The 16,214-nt window shown below is 42.1% G+C and overlaps 2 protein-coding genes across 8 annotated transcripts in view; both read left to right on the top strand.

Moving 5' to 3' along the window:
- Positions 1-11,295, top strand: part of TACC2 (transforming acidic coiled-coil containing protein 2) — a 128,244-nt gene extending 116,949 nt beyond the window's left edge. For all 7 annotated transcript variants that reach the window (XM_059476624.1, XM_059476622.1, XM_059476628.1 and 4 more), the window contains 5 exons: positions 3,157-3,200; positions 8,472-8,632; positions 8,956-9,062; positions 9,873-9,993; positions 10,728-11,295. In XM_059476624.1, the coding sequence (XP_059332607.1) occupies positions 3,157-3,200; positions 8,472-8,632; positions 8,956-9,062; positions 9,873-9,993; positions 10,728-10,793 (499 nt within the window). In that variant the 3' untranslated portion in view covers positions 10,794-11,295. The remainder of the gene's footprint in view (positions 1-3,156; positions 3,201-8,471; positions 8,633-8,955; positions 9,063-9,872; positions 9,994-10,727) is intronic.
- A 592-nt stretch (positions 11,296-11,887) lies between these two features.
- Positions 11,888-15,563, top strand: LOC132076372 (CD59 glycoprotein-like). Its single transcript, XM_059477419.1, has 3 exons — positions 11,888-11,942; positions 12,754-12,870; positions 13,406-15,563. Exons 1-3 carry the CDS (start codon positions 11,888-11,890, stop codon positions 13,606-13,608), a joined length of 375 nt encoding a protein of 124 aa, XP_059333402.1. The 3' UTR covers positions 13,609-15,563.
- The last annotated feature ends 651 nt before the right edge of the window (positions 15,564-16,214 follow it).

Raw genomic sequence — 16,214 nt, 5'->3', positions numbered from 1 at the left:
AAAACCTTTCAAGCTTTCAGCTTTTTTTTTTTTTTTCAGTTGGTAGGACCATAAGGAGGACAAAACAATGAGCTTGGCTTGCTCATTGATCTGAATCTGAGAAAGCCATCAATTGCAGAAGAGAGTGTATAAAATACTTCATGGAGGCTTTAAAGCTTATTATTTTCTACCTTCCAAAACCAGAAAAAATGGTCCCCCCTCTTAAGTAACAAAAAAAAAAAGACACTTTCACATTATTTTAGCATCCCTCTTTTAAATAATAATTTATACAAATCACTTCTGAGACTGTATTTTCTTCAAAATCCCTTCTGTACTAGCACCAGCTTCTTCCAAAAATGCAGAGTTTCAGTGATTTAAAGCTAAACTCTGTATCTAGCGATGACCTACATAATCAATCACTTATATCCAGGAAAACTGTGCTTAGGGAGGGAGAGTAGAAGGGAGCTGCAGTGCAGAGCTCCACAAACGCTTGCATGGATGCCAGGAATTGCACATGGCAGATTGGAATAGCAGCAGCACGGGGCTCTGAGCCAAGGCATCTTAACAGAAGCATCTGCAAAAGGCAAGGGCAGCCTCTTTATTTCTTTTTTGCCACCTCCCAGTGCCCAGCTGAGTTCTCTCACCTCCCTTGTGCTCTGCTGGGATGGGGAACAAAGCCCTGGCATAGCCCTGAAATGCTTAATGAGGAGCAACAGAACGGAGTGGCTGTGAGCAGTCAGACCCAGGGAGCCAAACAAGGAGGGAGCAGAAGGAGGGATTGTGAGGAATGTCTCAGTGTGCAGCTCACACTCGAGTGTGGGGCTTGGTCTGCTCTATGTCGGGGTGCACGTGGCTGCTGGCTGCCAGTGGGCACTGCCAGCCTTTTCCCTCATGGAAGCAGAGCCAGGGGTGACACAGAGCAGCTGCACCTTCATCTTCCACACAGTAATTTGCTTGTGTGTGTCTCCACCCTCAATGAAGTCTGATTTGAAAAAAAAAAAAATAAGCCCACAATAACCAAGCCAGATTTCCCACAGGCACATGCCTGGAACGTGTGGATGAAAGGAAAAAAAATCTGGCTAATATTGTCACAAAATGATAAATACACATATGTGCACCAAGATAAGATTTCTCTTGGAAGTTGAAATGTTCAAGCAGTCCATGTGTGGTAAATTAGAGATGCAGCAATGAGATATGACATAATGATAAGCAGGGAGTGAAGGGATTATTTAGAGCTGCAGGCACAAAAGCATCACCTCCCAGAGAAGGAGAAGCAATGCTCCTGTACCCATGTACTGCATAGTGTAGCTGGAACATCCTGAATTCATCTAAATTACCAGGAAAAGATCACTTGGAGGAAATTCCACTCCAGAGAACAGAAGGCAGAATGAGAGGTTTAATAATGCAGTAGCTATCAAAGAGCTGAACCACAGTGGCTGTACCATAATCCAGGAGTCTAACCAGAGGCAGGCAAGAAATACTTAATTATGGTTATTTGGAGGTCTGATTGATCATGACTCTGTAAGGGGAGTCAGGCAGATGACCTCTGAGGCCCTTTGTAGCCTTAGATTCTGGTGGTTTTATGCCTTACAAATGTGCAGTCAGTGAATGGACTGAGTTCTCAAACAGCAGCATTTAGGCCTGTGTAATGTGTCAGCCTGCGGTTAAGATGTGCCCTCCCAAAGAGGGATGATGTGGCAGCATCCTTTGGTTCCCCAGCTCTAATGACCATTATTTAGGCTGTTGGACTGAAAGAGGCCTTTGACATGAATCTGGAGCAAATCCTTCCCTGGGAAGTGCTGCAGTGTTGTAATGTTGTGTTCCTTACCCTGAGTACCCTGAGTCCTTGGCTTCCCCTTCTTGGATGATAAAACTTCCCAAAGGTGCCTTGTGTCACAAGGACATGACAGAGCTTTAAAATCCTCCTTGCTTACAGCAGGCTTTTGAGGTAATCTGCTTTGGACATGAAACCAAACCCTTCCTTTTAGGGCAAAATCCTTGCTGTTATCTTTGCTCTCCAAAGCGTCATTTATGGTTGAAAGGAAAAATCCCAGTGCTGGGGTTAGAGCCCTGCTCTCTGAGCGCTCTGCAGGACCAGGGCAGGGGAGATGCTGCTGACTTTAGGGCCAGGTGACCTTCTCAGGCCTCTGGGCTCTGTCTGTGATTCACATTTGAGGCACTTCTGGAGTTGCTGTTGTTGATTTTTGGGAGCTCTGCAAGTTTCTCCTTTCCCTACTGACTTTTATTCCCATATCCTTTCTGTAATCTTACCAACTGCAGCAGAGCTTTGAAAATGGAGCAAGTGAAAGTGAGTTTCAAGAGAGGTGTATTCCAACTCCAGTGAGCTGTTTGGAATATCCACTTCTGATGAAGTGTGGGATAATTTTGTTTTTTGTAGACGGTCCTGCGTGGCTCATGAATCAAAGCACAGATCAAGCTAGTCTCATTTCATTAGCTTTATTTGGCTCTGGGAAGGGATGGATCATCTTTCTAAATCACATTTAATCTGCTTATTTTGGCTAACCTCTTTTCAAGAAGGAAATTCAAAGCCTACTGTGAGTATATGAAATAAAATGGTCTTAAAAGTAAAATTTTGCCACCTCTGCTTCAAAAACAGATTTGGGAAATGGGACATGATGGATTTTGTGCTACATAGTTGAGTATTTTGATCTTGTTCTTTTAAGTGGTAGTGAATCATTTAATCATGAGAAGATTAATTTAGAAGATGAGATACAATTTGGATGATAGCCAACACTACTGTTAGGTTTACTTGCTGCCAATTATAAGTTTACTTGAAGTTTATATTAAAAAGAAACCAACACAAATTTGGAGAAGAGGGGAGAAAGTAATGGAAACATCAGGCTTTTTGTAATACTTGAGTTAGGGCAGTGTTTATAATCATGATGGGTGATGTTTCAAAAAGCAGAATCTGTTTCAAAGCAATCTCTTCTTGCTCCCCTCACCTTTATGGATTCCTATGGAGAGTTAAAAATCAGGTGCAGTGTTAAAATTCTGTTTTATTTGTTATTTGGGCAATAAAGAACATATAAAAGTGTGACGGGATTCTGTATCTCTTTAAAGCACCACAGTTCAGTTTCTGATAGTGTCATTTGCTAAGTAAGCATTAGTAATGATGTTGTTTGCCAAAAGTTTTTTTTTTGTTTTCCCCTCTTACAGAAAAATAGTTTCGGAATATGAGAAGACGATTGCTCAGATGATAGGTAGGTGTTCCTGCTGTGAAAGGTGCTCCCTGGTTGAAGTCTGTGGGCTTCATTTTGATGCTGGCTGCATCTGCTGATGCTGCAGGGAATTGTGAATGCATCTGAGGACACCAGGAAAGGAAAAGTCAGGGCCTCGTCTCACAGCCAGCAGCCCCCGGGCAGTTCAGGTAACACAGAGAGCTCAGGGCTTTCCCTAGGAAACAGGTTCAAATTCATGGGTTTCTCCAGGAGAGACTTTCAGTGACCTAAAAACCCCTTAGGCATCAGCTCACAGCTGTTTAAAGGCAGATACCAAAGTTAGCTCTTCACAGCAACTGGGATTATCTGTGCTAAGTGCATTGATCAGACCAAAACCAAGATTAACTCCAATCCCAGCTGGGACTTTACAAGTGCCCAGTCCACCCCCCCAGTTAACTTACTGACATAGGGGTCTCCTTTCAAGTCTAAATTGTGACAAGCTTTGCCTCTCAGTAATTAAAAAACCTTTGCTAACAGCATGTCTCACAGATAAAAACCTCTACCCTCAGTAGCACTCCAAACCCAAAGGTTGCAGGGCTCGTGTGGTTCCTGAGCACGTGAGGTCTGGCCCCTGGGATGTGATTTTAAAGCCTCCTCTAAGATTTCTAAAGCTCTTTTTATTAGTCTGGCTATAGCAGGCACAAGCACCAGTGGCTTGTGCTGCCTTGTACTGCTTCAGCTCCAGCTGTTTCCCAGAAAGGCAAATGGTTGAGGGGAATTTTGGGGTCTCCAAGGCCAGAGGTGCTTAGAAGAGCACCAGTGCCTGGTGCTTTTGCTGCCTTCCTGGATTTCTTGGCCATTGGGAGGCATCCTAGTCTCATTTCAAGTGAAGGGTAAAATGCACCTGCAAAGTTTTATGGTAATGACAACTATAACTAATAAATTAATGAAATACATATAATAATGATAATAATATGCCAGGCTTCATTCTCTCTGGTATTATGCCTACATTGCCTTTTGTATGCGCAGCTGAGCCAATGTTCTGCCTTCTGACATGGTGTGTGTCATTGTCATCATGCAAATGTTCAATCAGGAGTGACCAGAGTGTGCAAAGAACTTATTTCATTTTGGTTTGCATACCCTGGTGTGGCTTCCACCGTGAACCTGACCAGTACTACAGACACACAAAAGACTTGTCCTTTTTTCCCCAAGCTATGCGTGCAGTTAACAAGAGATAAATTAGAATTCTATTTTTGAGAAACAGATTTTAAAAAAAATTTAGATTTTGAGACTGCAGTGCAACAGTAAGATACAGAATAGGAATCCTGAGGCAGAGGCCTTGGTGTACATGGTGCATTCCACCATTGCCACTTCCTCTTGTTGCAAAGAAATGAAGGTTCAGTAAGTATTGGGCCACTGACCGTAATATAATAGTTCTTTAAACTTCAGATTCAGAGTATCAGGGCCTCTCAGATGCTCTGTGGTGAGTATTTAAGGGCTGTGGCTATAAGTAATTTAATTTGCTGTCTGTTTGCAAAGGAACTGAACCAACAACAGCTACACAGATAACATCCTTTCTGTGTTAATTAGAGCAGTATGCAAATCCTACAGCATGGTAAAACATTAAATGTGAGGCTTCTCCCTGCATTTAATGTAAATTTTTGATCTAATTGTCCCACTTTGTCATGCCATTTCTTGTAAATTGCTGTCCCTTCCGATAAAGGAATTCGCTCATCCGAATGCCACATGTGGAGGAAAATGTGTGTTTGTTATTTGCATGTACTTCAGTGACCTGTTAGTGATGCCTCAGTGCTGAAGCAGAATATGCATCTTAACAAAAGAAATGCCTGTGCTGTTTCTGTTCATCATTTAACCCTTCTGAACTATTTATACAGCCCTGTTAGAAGGGCACTGCACATAAACCAATTTCACCAATCCCTTTGATGAATATTCAGTAAGGTTGATAGGTCCTGCTGAGCTTTTTGCAGGCTGGTGTGTGCATAATGAATACTGAAAATGTCCCATATTAACAATATATGACTGCCTATGTTTGCTTCTAAAGGCACTGAAAAATGTGCATTGCAAACAATTGCCTTTGATTCCAAGGGCTGTGGAAGGTTCAGTATTTGCTGTCTCACATATATGGAACCCAAAATTACCCAGCTTAGCTGCTGTGATTACTTCATGCCACACTGTGCAGGCTGCCAGTGTGTAGATCCCTGTTTAGTGTCACTTGGTGTATTTTTTTTCACTTGTGCTTTTATCCTTTTTTCCCTTTTTTTTCTTACACTTGCCTCTAACACATTTTAGTTTACTCTGAGGAGTGGGGAGAGGACAGACCAGGCTTTCGGGCTGTGCTGCTGCTTTGTGCTTGGTGCTGTTTGCTCTGACAGCCAGGGAGCAGAGCCTGGGTGACCCCAGTGTTCCTGCACCCTCCACACACCTGGCTCACAGCCAAAATCCCCACCCCCAATTCCTTTTCACTGACAAGTTTCTAATATTGGTTTGTTGGTCTTTTTTTCCCTGTTAAAAATGTATCCTTTTTTTTACATTTGAATACATGATGAGATTTATGAGATTTTACATTATGAGATTTACATTATGAGGACTTTTTTATTACTTTACATTTGAATAGATGATGAGATTCTCCTTGTGAAAAACAAACAGATGTTATGCTTTGTGCATTACAGGTTGTTGCATTACTTATTTGCTGCTTTCCTAACAATTCCCGATTTTTCTATTTTGCTTCCGTTTTCGTTGCTTCTTGCTATTTGCTTGCAAAAACAAAACAGGCAAGCCTGGTAAGTAAAGCTTTTCACCAACTTTCACACCAGCATTTTGCATCTTTAGTTTCTTTTGCTTTTGTTCTCTGTTTGCTGCATTCCCATGAAGTCGTGTGAGTAGTAGTGAGCTGAGCCTGAAAGCGGATCTGCCGTGGTGCTGCTCTGATTCTGTCAATTTGGATAGTGCTAGTCCTGAGCATACTGCTGTGATCGTTGGTGAGCCCTGGGCAGGCTGTGTTGCAGATGTGGAAGTCATTTAATTCAAATATTTTGATCACATAACCTCATAAACATATTTAGAATTAAGGATGTGTGGCTGCTTATCTAAGATTTGACTTAGCACATTTTATCGAAACTAAATCATAGTCTTAGAAAATAGAAGGTCCTTTCCAACCCAAACCATTCTGTGATTTTATGAAAGTATCACATAAAACTCTAGTTTCCCTCCAGCCAAGTTTCTGCCTTTTGTTGTATTTAACCACTTTGGTTTGGGAGCATCACTTGGATGGGCTTGGATCAGCCTAGTGCAGTGGGAAGTGTCTCCCTGCCCATGGCAGGGGGGTGGAATTAAATGAGCTTTAAAGGATCTTCCAACCCAAACCATTCTGGGATTCTGTAGCATTTGCCCATTTCCCATGAGTTTAAATGGTTTAAATGTTGCTTGGCGTTGAGTGTTGGAGGAGCTGATCCAGCTGAGCAGAGAGGAGGGCCCACAATGTGCTGGGAGGAAGAGGAGGAGCTCAGTAGTTGTGAGGGAGTGTGACATGAATTTTATTAACTTCCTGATCGCCCTGGAAACAAGTAAGGAAGTGGCTAAAATACCTCAGACAGCAGTCTCACAAAAAGTAGGGATGTGATATTAAATACATTAAAATATTTTGGATGAGAATGCACATGGATCTCTTGCCCATGGAGTTGCAGTGACAGAAGTGTTGCCAGAGAGCAGGATCCTGCCAGGAAAGGGTTTGGAATTATCTAGGCAGGGTGTAATCTCCAGCATGATTAAACAGATTTAGTGCTGGAACACAAGGAGACAGCCTCTGAGCTTTAGAAAAATAAACAAAAGATAACCAATTTTTTTTGTTTTAATTGAGAACACAATAATTTTGACATTAGAGAGGAATACAGGGTGTCTCTGAGAAAGCAAAATAGAAAAGAATGTTTCTTTTTAATCAAGTGTTAAATATATCCAAGTTATGTTGTTGGGTTTCTCTGCCATGTCAAAGGTGTTTGTTCACCAGTAAAATAAAGGTGTTACAAGCAGGTCCTGAGAACTTCTCTGGTTCTTTTCATCTTCTGTATCACACAGAGCAAAATAAGGTCAGGCTCTGCCCCAGCCAGGTGCTGTCAGGGGTGAGCAGAGGAGCCCAGGAGCTGATCCATAGTGTGGCATCTTCTCTGCTCTAGCCTTGGTCAGGCCAACAAAAATTGCATTTTTTGGATGGAATATGCAAAAGGAAGAGATGAATCTCGGGGATTGACAGTATCAGCTTTGGCATTTTGGAGCTGACCGGCACTGTAAATAATTCAGATGAAATCTTCTATTCAAATAAAATCAACAAATTTATTGAGTTCTTTATGTTTCCAGATATAAAGGCCCAAATGAAAAGTGGTACACTTCGAAATGCCCCATGCTTTTTCCACAGGAGAACTTTTAACCTTATTTTAGTTTCTATCATAAACCAAGGAAAATGGTAATATAAAACTGTTGTGTTTTGTGGGTGGGTTTTCCTTTCAGTATCATGCAAAGTACCCCTTAAAACATGGGCACAAGAATCATAGTTTAGGATGTGAAGGAAAAAATGCAGCATTTTGGAAGACAATGCCAGACCTTTTCTTCCAGTGTTATGTGAATATTCCAACTTATTATGAGGTCAAGTCCCTTGAAAATTCCTCCTCCATATGGATTTGTATTCCTGTTATGCTCTTCCCACCACCCCTGGCTCAAATTTAGCTATAAACAGGAGGAGCTTGGCAGATGTTTTTTGCAGTGTTTTTACACTTAGGAAGTGTGTCTGATGTTAGATTTCCTTTCTGCCACTTGCTCCAGCAATCCTGAGAGCTGGTAAAACGTTGCTTTTCCAAGGGAAGAATTGAATTGCACTGAACAAAGTGCCTTGTTTGTGCAGGACTAGAAGGTGCCAGGAGATGACAGGCATTTATCAACAGTGGCAAATAACTTGTGGCCAGTGCTAGGAATGTGCATAAATGTCCTTTCTTTAAGTTAATGTATCTTCAGGGGAAATCTAGCACCTGCCTTTTCGAGTTCAGAGTGAAGAAATAATCAGTACAGAGATACATTCACATTTTCCCCCAACATCAAAATATTTAAATATCACTGTATTTAGCAACTGTTTTCCAAACCAGGCTTGTGTCTTTATATAAATCTGACTTTTCTGGATCCTGTAAACTTACTAATACACAAATAGGGCAGAGCATAGTAGAAACTGTAGATGATAGTGAACTCAGTGGACTTGCTCCTGTTACCCTTCTGAAAACCTCTCTTTTCTCTACTCCTCTCTTCTTTCAGAGGATGAACAGAGAGAGAAATCTGTCTCCCACCACACTGTTCAGCAGCTCATAGTGGAGAAGGAGCAAGCTCTGGCCGATCTGAACTCAGTGGAGAAATCCCTGGCAGATCTTTTCAGGAGATACGAGAAGATGAAGGAAGTCCTGGAGGGGTTTCGGAAGGTGAGTCACCTTAACATCTCCTTTAAAGAGCAGAGCTGAGCAGATTCTGTGGACCAGAATGTGCTGTGCTGCTGGACAGAAGGCAGGAATTTTGTTTCCAGCTGATTCTGATGTTCTGCATGCCAAACCATAATCTTCAGGTGAAGGATTGCAGCCAGCTATCAAATGCAAACAGAAAAATTGTAAAACTCTTTGCATTGTGAAATATTCTCTTTCAGGGGGTGTCAGTGTTGGACTGCAGCCCTTCAAACAACTGTGTATGTGACTCCCTGTCCTGCATTTTAACCTCTTGGTTTAAATTTGATGTCATCTTCTCTTTTAAGAATGAAGAAGTGTTGAAGAAATGTGCGCAGGAATACTTGTCACGAGTGAAGAAGGAGGAGCAGAGGTACCAGGCACTCAAAATTCATGCTGAGGAAAAACTGGACAGGTAATTGAGTCATGGATTCACAGAATGGTTTGGGTTGGAAGAGATCCTAAAATCATCTTGTTCCACCCCCTGCCATGGGCAGGGACACCTTCCACTGGTCCAGGTTGCTCCGAGCCCTGTCCAAACTGGCCTTGGACACTTCCAGGGCTGGTGCATGGACTGTACACATTTTTTCAGGAGTTCATGCTGCAGAAGGATTCCCATGGCTGGACCTCACATCCCAAACTGATCCTGCAATATGCAAAGCACAGGCTGCTCTGGGATAGAGGTGGAAAGAAATGTAATAATGAGAATTTCTGCAATGTGCTGGTGTTTCTTCCAGCTCCTGACCATACAGAACACATTAAATTCCTATATTTAGCTAATGTCTTTACATTTGTTAATGTATTATCATGGGAGGATCAAGAAAGAAGCCATTAGCCAGTTCCTTTTTTCTAGATCTCCACATAATGACCACTTAAGCCTTTCTAGGGATCATGTTCAGGGCTCATAGTACAGTGCCCTGAGCTGGAGAGCAGGTTTGGAAACTGCCATAAACTTCTACCTGAGTCATATTTGTGAACCCAGCAGAGATATCTGAGAGAAGCACAAAGGGAGCAACACAGACAGTAAGAAAAGGCTCTGCAGCCCCTGCTGAGCAAGAGAGGGAGTTGTGCAAAGTGCTCAGGGACAAGTCTCACAACATACCCAGGATGTGCAGAAGGCAGCCCTGCCCTCTCCCCCCATTTGTTAAGGTGCTGTCCACCCTTGGGCACCCTCTGCCCTTTCCTGTGGAGACCCTGATGTGACCAAGCCCTGTGTTTTTTGCAGAGCCAATGCTGAAATTGCACAAGTGAGAGGCAAGGCCCAGCAGGAGCAGGCAGCGTACCAGGCCAGCCTTCGCAAGGAGCAGCTCAAAGTGGATGCCTTGGAGAGAACACTGGAACAAAAGGTAAATAAACCAGGAGCCAAGCCCTGCCTGAGGATTGTCCTGCAGCTTTGGGGACAGCAGCACTCCCCAAATTTTAAGGCAAAACCCCTGTGTGCACCAGCTGGAGCCAGGTTTGATGTGAGCCCAAGTGTTTGGGGCTGGCTCAGCCTTGGGAAGAGCTCAGGGTGCAGCCCAGGCCTTGGCTTGCTTCAGTTCTCAGGTTTTTCTCTCAGGTTCTGTTTCCCTTTTTAGTGCTAGCTGTAATTCCAATGCTAATTCCAAAGTGTCTGTAGGAAATGCCTATTTATATCTCTAGCTCAGCCAAGGGAGCTTGCTTTGGCATAGAACAGCTCGTCCTTGCTTGCAGCTCTGCAAGGCAGGGTGAAAATAATGAAAAAAAAATAGAAAAGTGCAGCCTAGAAACAAATTTCCACTCTGTATTATTGTGGAGTGCTAGGAATGAGTGCTGTGAGGCTGTCTGCTTTGGTGCTAAATTTGATTTATTAAAACTGGAGGAGCTGAATTTGGAAAAAAGGAAGCATTTGTTTGAATGCATGTAGCTGTACTATGAATATGAACACTTAGTTGTACTATATCTGCACATATATCTGTATGTATAAATCTCCTGATCTCAGCATTGGAGAAAAGTTAATTTTCCCACACCTTTCCCACTGGTTAGATAACATTAAAATTAGAAAAACTCCTCATCTTAATGCAACAATCCTTTTCATAATACTTCATATTTTATTTTCCAGAATAAAGAGATAGAAGAATTAACAAAGATTTGTGATGAACTGATTGCCAAAATGGGGAAAAGCTAACTTTTAACCAAATTTCTGGACTTCGATACTGAGTGCAATATGACCATTGGCACACTGATGTCCATACATTTATGTGGACAGGTTATATTTTCACTTTTTCGTATGCACTACTGTATTTTCTTTCTAAATAAAGTTGATTTAATTGTATGCAGTACTAAGATGACTATCAGAATTTCTTGCTATTGTTTGCATTTTCATAGTATAATTCATAGCAAGTTGATCTCAAAGTTCCTGTATCAGGGAGATTGTCAAGTTCTCTAAGAAAATACAAATTGCTGATCCTAGCCTTCCCTTTGTACATGAGTTCCCATGTTGGATGTCTTTTGGATTTAATATAAACATGTATTACTTGCATGGGGACTCTTGCCTTAAGGAATGTAAACTTTATCTGCATTTGCTGATTTGTAAAATAAAATCAAAAAAAAAAAAAAAGAAGGAAAATGCATGTCACAAATTAAATTCTCTATTGTAAATAAATTTTTTCGTTGAAAGTTGAAGATAAGTATGTCTCTCTTTTGTGTCCTTCACTTGCTTATTTCAGCACCAGATGCTCTTGGGAATTAATTCCTCCACAGAAAGCACTTCATGGGTCACTGCTTGGACACTTTGTGGGTCACAAGAGTCTGCTGCTTATGTGCACATATCTAGGTCTATATCTTAATGTCTCTCTAAATATATATATATATATGTGTCTATGTGTTGGATTTGGACCACTCAAGTCTCAAGCATGGGCTTAATCCTCCAAAATATTTAATGCTCTGACCCTGATCCAGCAAATCCCATGGGCAAATGTAATGAGGCTGTTGGAGGAGTCAGAGGCTGTGCCATGTGGTGACAGGATGGTTTTTAAGCATGTCTGGCACTGAAAGGTGAATAATTTCCTGCTCCTGGCAGAATTTGCCTGCAGGGCTGGTGGAGCTGGGGTTGGTGTGATCAGAGGTGCAGCCAGAATAAGCTCCATAAGTAGCACTCTTGAACACCTCTTTATCCTGTAAGTTATCCTCTGCGCAGGATTAGGGATGGAGGAGAAGCATTAAGGCTCTAATAGCAAACAAACTGCTTTCTTTGCCTAATGGTGCATCTCTTGGATCTCCATGATGTGGACAGTCTTCAGCCTGGTTCTTGTCAGCTCCCTTTTTGTCCTCAAAAGTAAGTCAGCTCCTTTTTCTTTCCTTTTTTTACTTCATTTGCATTCCCTGCCTCAGGCATGGCTGAGCCTCTTTGCTGTTCTGGGCTCCTCTCCTGGGCTGGGTGCTTTCAGGTTATTTTGTGTGTGTGGTTGGCAGCGCAGAACTGCACCTCTGTAAAGACAAATGTGTGTGCTAACAGATCCAAATGTCCCCACTGATAGCAGGGGTGGGATTTCTGCTCTGCAAGCTTCAAATGTGGTGTTTGAAATCTTCATAACTCATGCTTGCCTTCCTTTGAAAATGCCATGTAGTTTGAGGCAAGGAAAAGAAAGAGGATTGAGGTGTTGTTGTGGTGTTTAAACAAGAGCAAAACTCAAGATACATTGCTGTGCTTTCCAGCTGAATTGGTACTGCAGGAGAAGAGGAAAATTGGATCATTGTAAGATTTTATGTGTATACAATGTGCTTTCTCATGGTACTGTGGACCAAAGATCATGATGGGGAGGGAAAAAACCAATTTGTGGGCTCTGCTCTGAAAACATTACAAGAAGATACGGATGCAATTACAGAATATCAAATGTTTCTTGTGTTACTTTAAATGCAGATTATAACAACTAAGTAGTCTGTGGTTGATGTTTTTTATTATTATCTTTTTATCAATATTTGACCCATTTCTAAAAAAAATAAACATTGATAAGGTTAACAGACTCTTTGGATTTTCCAAAGCTTTTTTTGCATTTTTTTAATGTGTGCATGAAACCTTATTAGAAAGATTGATACTTTTAAATACTTCTTGTAAATTCTAAATGGTCTCTTCTCCCTCCACCCAGGCGAAGCACTGCAGTGTTACACCTGTGTAGGTTCTAGTGATGATGACTGCAACAGACAAGGAAGTCAGCAGTGCCCAGGCCATGCAGATGCCTGTGCAGTCATTAGAGGACAAGCAAGTAAGTGTCACAAATGTGTCAGACCTGTTACATTTGTCACAAAAGAAATAAATAATCAGTGTTGGAAAGAGAAGACTGCATAGTAAGTTAAGGGACAAACCAAAATTAAATGTCTCCTCTTAAAATAAACCCCATTAAGGAATCTCTGTCCTGGTTTTGTTGTCACAAAATCCCACTGGGAATGATTTGTCGGTGCGCCACAATGAGCTGCACCCACTCTGTGGGAAAGCTGGGAAGAAGCATTTTAAGTATTGCCCACTTTTTGCTTAAGTGACTTAGCTGGAAATTAGGATGGAAGAGAAGCTAATGAGCACTTGGGCACATCCAAAGGTATTTAAGCTGCACCAGTTGCCTCTAAGATAAATTCAGAGTTATTTAAGGGGGAGCTGTTGGTGCGCTGCCTTGTTGTGGCCGTGTTCATTTTCCTGAGGAGCAGCCCAACCCGAGGCTGCTGCCCAGTGCTGGGTGCTCAGGCTGGTGCTGGGGTGCAGGAGGCCATTTGCAGCCCCGTGGGCTCACTGTGGCTCTGTTGCAGGTGGCATCATGAAGTCCTGCTCGTTCAGGTCCTTCTGCGAGCGGGCGAGGCGCGACGGATCGAGGGCGCCCGGGGTGAGCGTCCACTGCTGCTACTCCAACAACTGCAACGCCAGGAGCCTGGCTCCCAGGGTCACCAGCTCCTGCAGCCTCCCCCTCCTCATCCTCACTCTGCTCTGGCTCCCCTTGCTGAAGCTGACATGAGGGGGGAAAGGAAAAAAAGAGTATCCTGAAGCAACAACTCTGCCTTCTTAGCAAGGGGTGATAATATTTGCTAATCACGTTGCTCCATGTACCATTTTATCTCACTAGGCAAAAAGCTGTAGGAAGACCTGACAGATGTTTAGATAAAAAAATTGTTTCATCTGCTAAATAGGTCTTGATCTCTGTGTAAGGAATGCTGCCCTGCTGCTTATTTTCCTGCAATTTGGATAAGGAGAAATCTTGGCTGCAGGTAACGTGGTAGTAAGGTCAAGGGCAAATGGCTGCCAAATGCTTTTTGCTGTTGGCAGATATTCAAAAGCAAGCTAAAATTTTCAAGCACAAAGTGACTGAAAATTCTAGCAAGCAAGTTAATCTTCCAGAGCATATTGGCGTGCTGGACAAAAGGAAACTTGAAATACAGATGATTTAGTATTAATACAAACTGGTAAGAGAAGGTCATTAAGAGAATAATGCATGGAGTTATATTCTGTTGTATATGATATGTTCCTGGCAGGGAGGCTGGATGATCTTTAAGATCCTTTCCAACCCAAACCATTCAATGGTTCTATGCTTGTGTCTGTATTTCCCTGGAAGAAAACACCTTCCAGTCTTCTCTTTTCTGATCCCTTGAGAATTTTACCACAGCATCAGAAGAGGAAGTAAAAAGAAGAGTTTGGAAGTTGTTTTTGAACTGGTACTCCATCCAAAGATTGGCTCAACCTCTCTCTTGCTGGTTTTAAAAACAAGTGATTAATCCCTTTCTTGTAGGCAAATGATAACTTGAGTTTATAATTCTTGAGGTTTCAGTTATGTAAATAATTCTCCACTGCCCTAAACTGCAGTCTTTGGGAGTAAAAGTGTATATATCTATACAGGCCTCCCCCTTCAGTGATGTGATGGAGTTGAGGTGGTTTATGATCTTTTCATTTTGCAAAGTGAATGAAATTACTTGGAGGGCTTTAGAGGCATAAAGAGGGACTAAATCAATATTTTTAATAAACCCATTCATGGCAGTTTTACCAAGTAAATGATCCAGAAGGGGTCACTCAGTAGAAGGCATTGTGCATCACTACCTCCTTTGATCCAAAACTCGGAGCTCCAGGCAAGCAGATGAGTGAAATTTGTAGATTTTAATGTCCAGCTGTGATGATCTGCTCCAACCCCTGGCACACAACATGCACAGGACTGGCTGAAAGTCCAGCTGGTGTCGCTGAGGTAGAGGTGGTTTTTCCAGTTCTAGTTTTAGTTGCCTAGTGGGAAAAAGGTTAGGTCATCAAATTTATGGAACTCACAAAATAAGTGGCAAAGTAGTTTTTCCTCTAGCTTTGTGTTGTGACTTTTTTTCAGTACAATTCTTTGAAAAATCAGTTCTGGGCAGTGTGTAGTAGAATTCTTCACATTGACCAAAATTTTATTCAGGTTGCAAACTCTAGAGCTGCTGCAAGGTCAATGAGTGAGCCCTCCCTGCAGAGTGTAACCCTGCCTGCCTTGTAGCTGTCACAGGGGCTGAGCTGTCTCCTTGTTCTGCTGTGCCCTTTCCCCAGCATGGATCCTTCCATCATCTCATGTGGGCTGTGGCTTCAGACTGCCTGGATTCTCCTGGGTTTGTTCAGGTGGGCTCAGACAAGGCAGTTTGGTCTGTTTTTAGTCTCTAGGCACCACTCTGATAAAGCTGTTAAATATAAAGATTGCAACAATGCAGCAGATCTTGGCTGAGAATGTTGATTTGGATTCAAGTGTCTCATCTGTATAAAAAATCATTTAAATTGGTGTAAGTATTTTTAATTTCATTCTCAGCTTGAAGCAGTTCCTTCAATCTCTTCTGCTACAGGAAGCAGGTATTGATTGTATCTTTATCTTCCTATGGTTCTGTAATGATAAATCTGTATTGAATGTAATCTCTGTATGTGCTCAGTGCATTTCCTTAATGAGAAAATAAATTACATGCAATGGCAGACATTGTCTCTTGGTAAACACAACTGCTTCTTTTAATTGGAATTTCCAGCTGCATCTGGTGCTCTGTTTTCCTGCAGGAATCCTGTTGGTCTTTGTTGTTTTGTTTTGGTTTTTTCTTTTAATGCGGGATATATTTCTTAAATCTGTTGGATAAAATAGTGGATGTTGGTAGTGTTCTTGCTGCTGTATTTCCATGGTGAAATAAGAAGGTAAATCTCTATCCTCTTGACAAACACCATCTGTCATTCCTGACGGCAGCCAGGGCTGGGATCTTCAGGCAGCTCCCACCGCCTCCATCCACTCCTGCCTCCCAGCTCCTCACAGGCCCTGCTTTGCTTTTTACAGCAAAAAAATACATTTTCCCTGCCCAAGTATGACCCTGAAGTGTGCCTGCATGTGGATATCTAGGAAGGGTGAACCACGTTTGTGGATTGGTGTTTTCAGAGCGGTTTCGTGATGGTTTTTGGCATAAGCGTTGACAGGAAGACAAGCACAAAGAAACAAAAACAAAATAGGATGAATATTTTTTAAACTCCATTAAATTGCAAAAAACATTTTAATGGTTTTGTTGCCATGTCTGTGCAGAGCTATTCCCAGTCACAGGTGCAATAGAAAGTTGGTTGTTCTGAGGTGAATTCCTGCTGCAGCCA

The sequence above is a fragment of the Ammospiza nelsoni genome, chromosome 8 (assembly GCF_027579445.1).
Source record: "Ammospiza nelsoni isolate bAmmNel1 chromosome 8, bAmmNel1.pri, whole genome shotgun sequence".
In the NCBI taxonomy this organism is placed as follows: domain Eukaryota; kingdom Metazoa; phylum Chordata; class Aves; order Passeriformes; family Passerellidae; genus Ammospiza; species Ammospiza nelsoni.
Note: the sequence above shows the minus strand (reverse complement) of the source record. Positions and strands in the feature narration are given on the sequence as shown.

What these genes read in the sequence shown, in the direction of transcription:
- LOC132076372 (XM_059477419.1), top strand. Translation starts at nt 11,888, where the DNA reads ATGATGTGGACAGTCTTCAGCCTGGTTCTTGTCAGCTCCCTTTTTGTC. An exon ending in CTCCCTTTTTGTCCTCAAAA is followed by an intron (nt 11,943 to 12,753) that starts GTAAGTCAGCTC and finishes CCCTCCACCCAG; the next exon opens with GCGAAGCACTGCAGTGTTAC. An exon ending in AGTCATTAGAGGACAAGCAA is followed by an intron (nt 12,871 to 13,405) that starts GTAAGTGTCACA and finishes GCTCTGTTGCAG; the next exon opens with GTGGCATCATGAAGTCCTGC.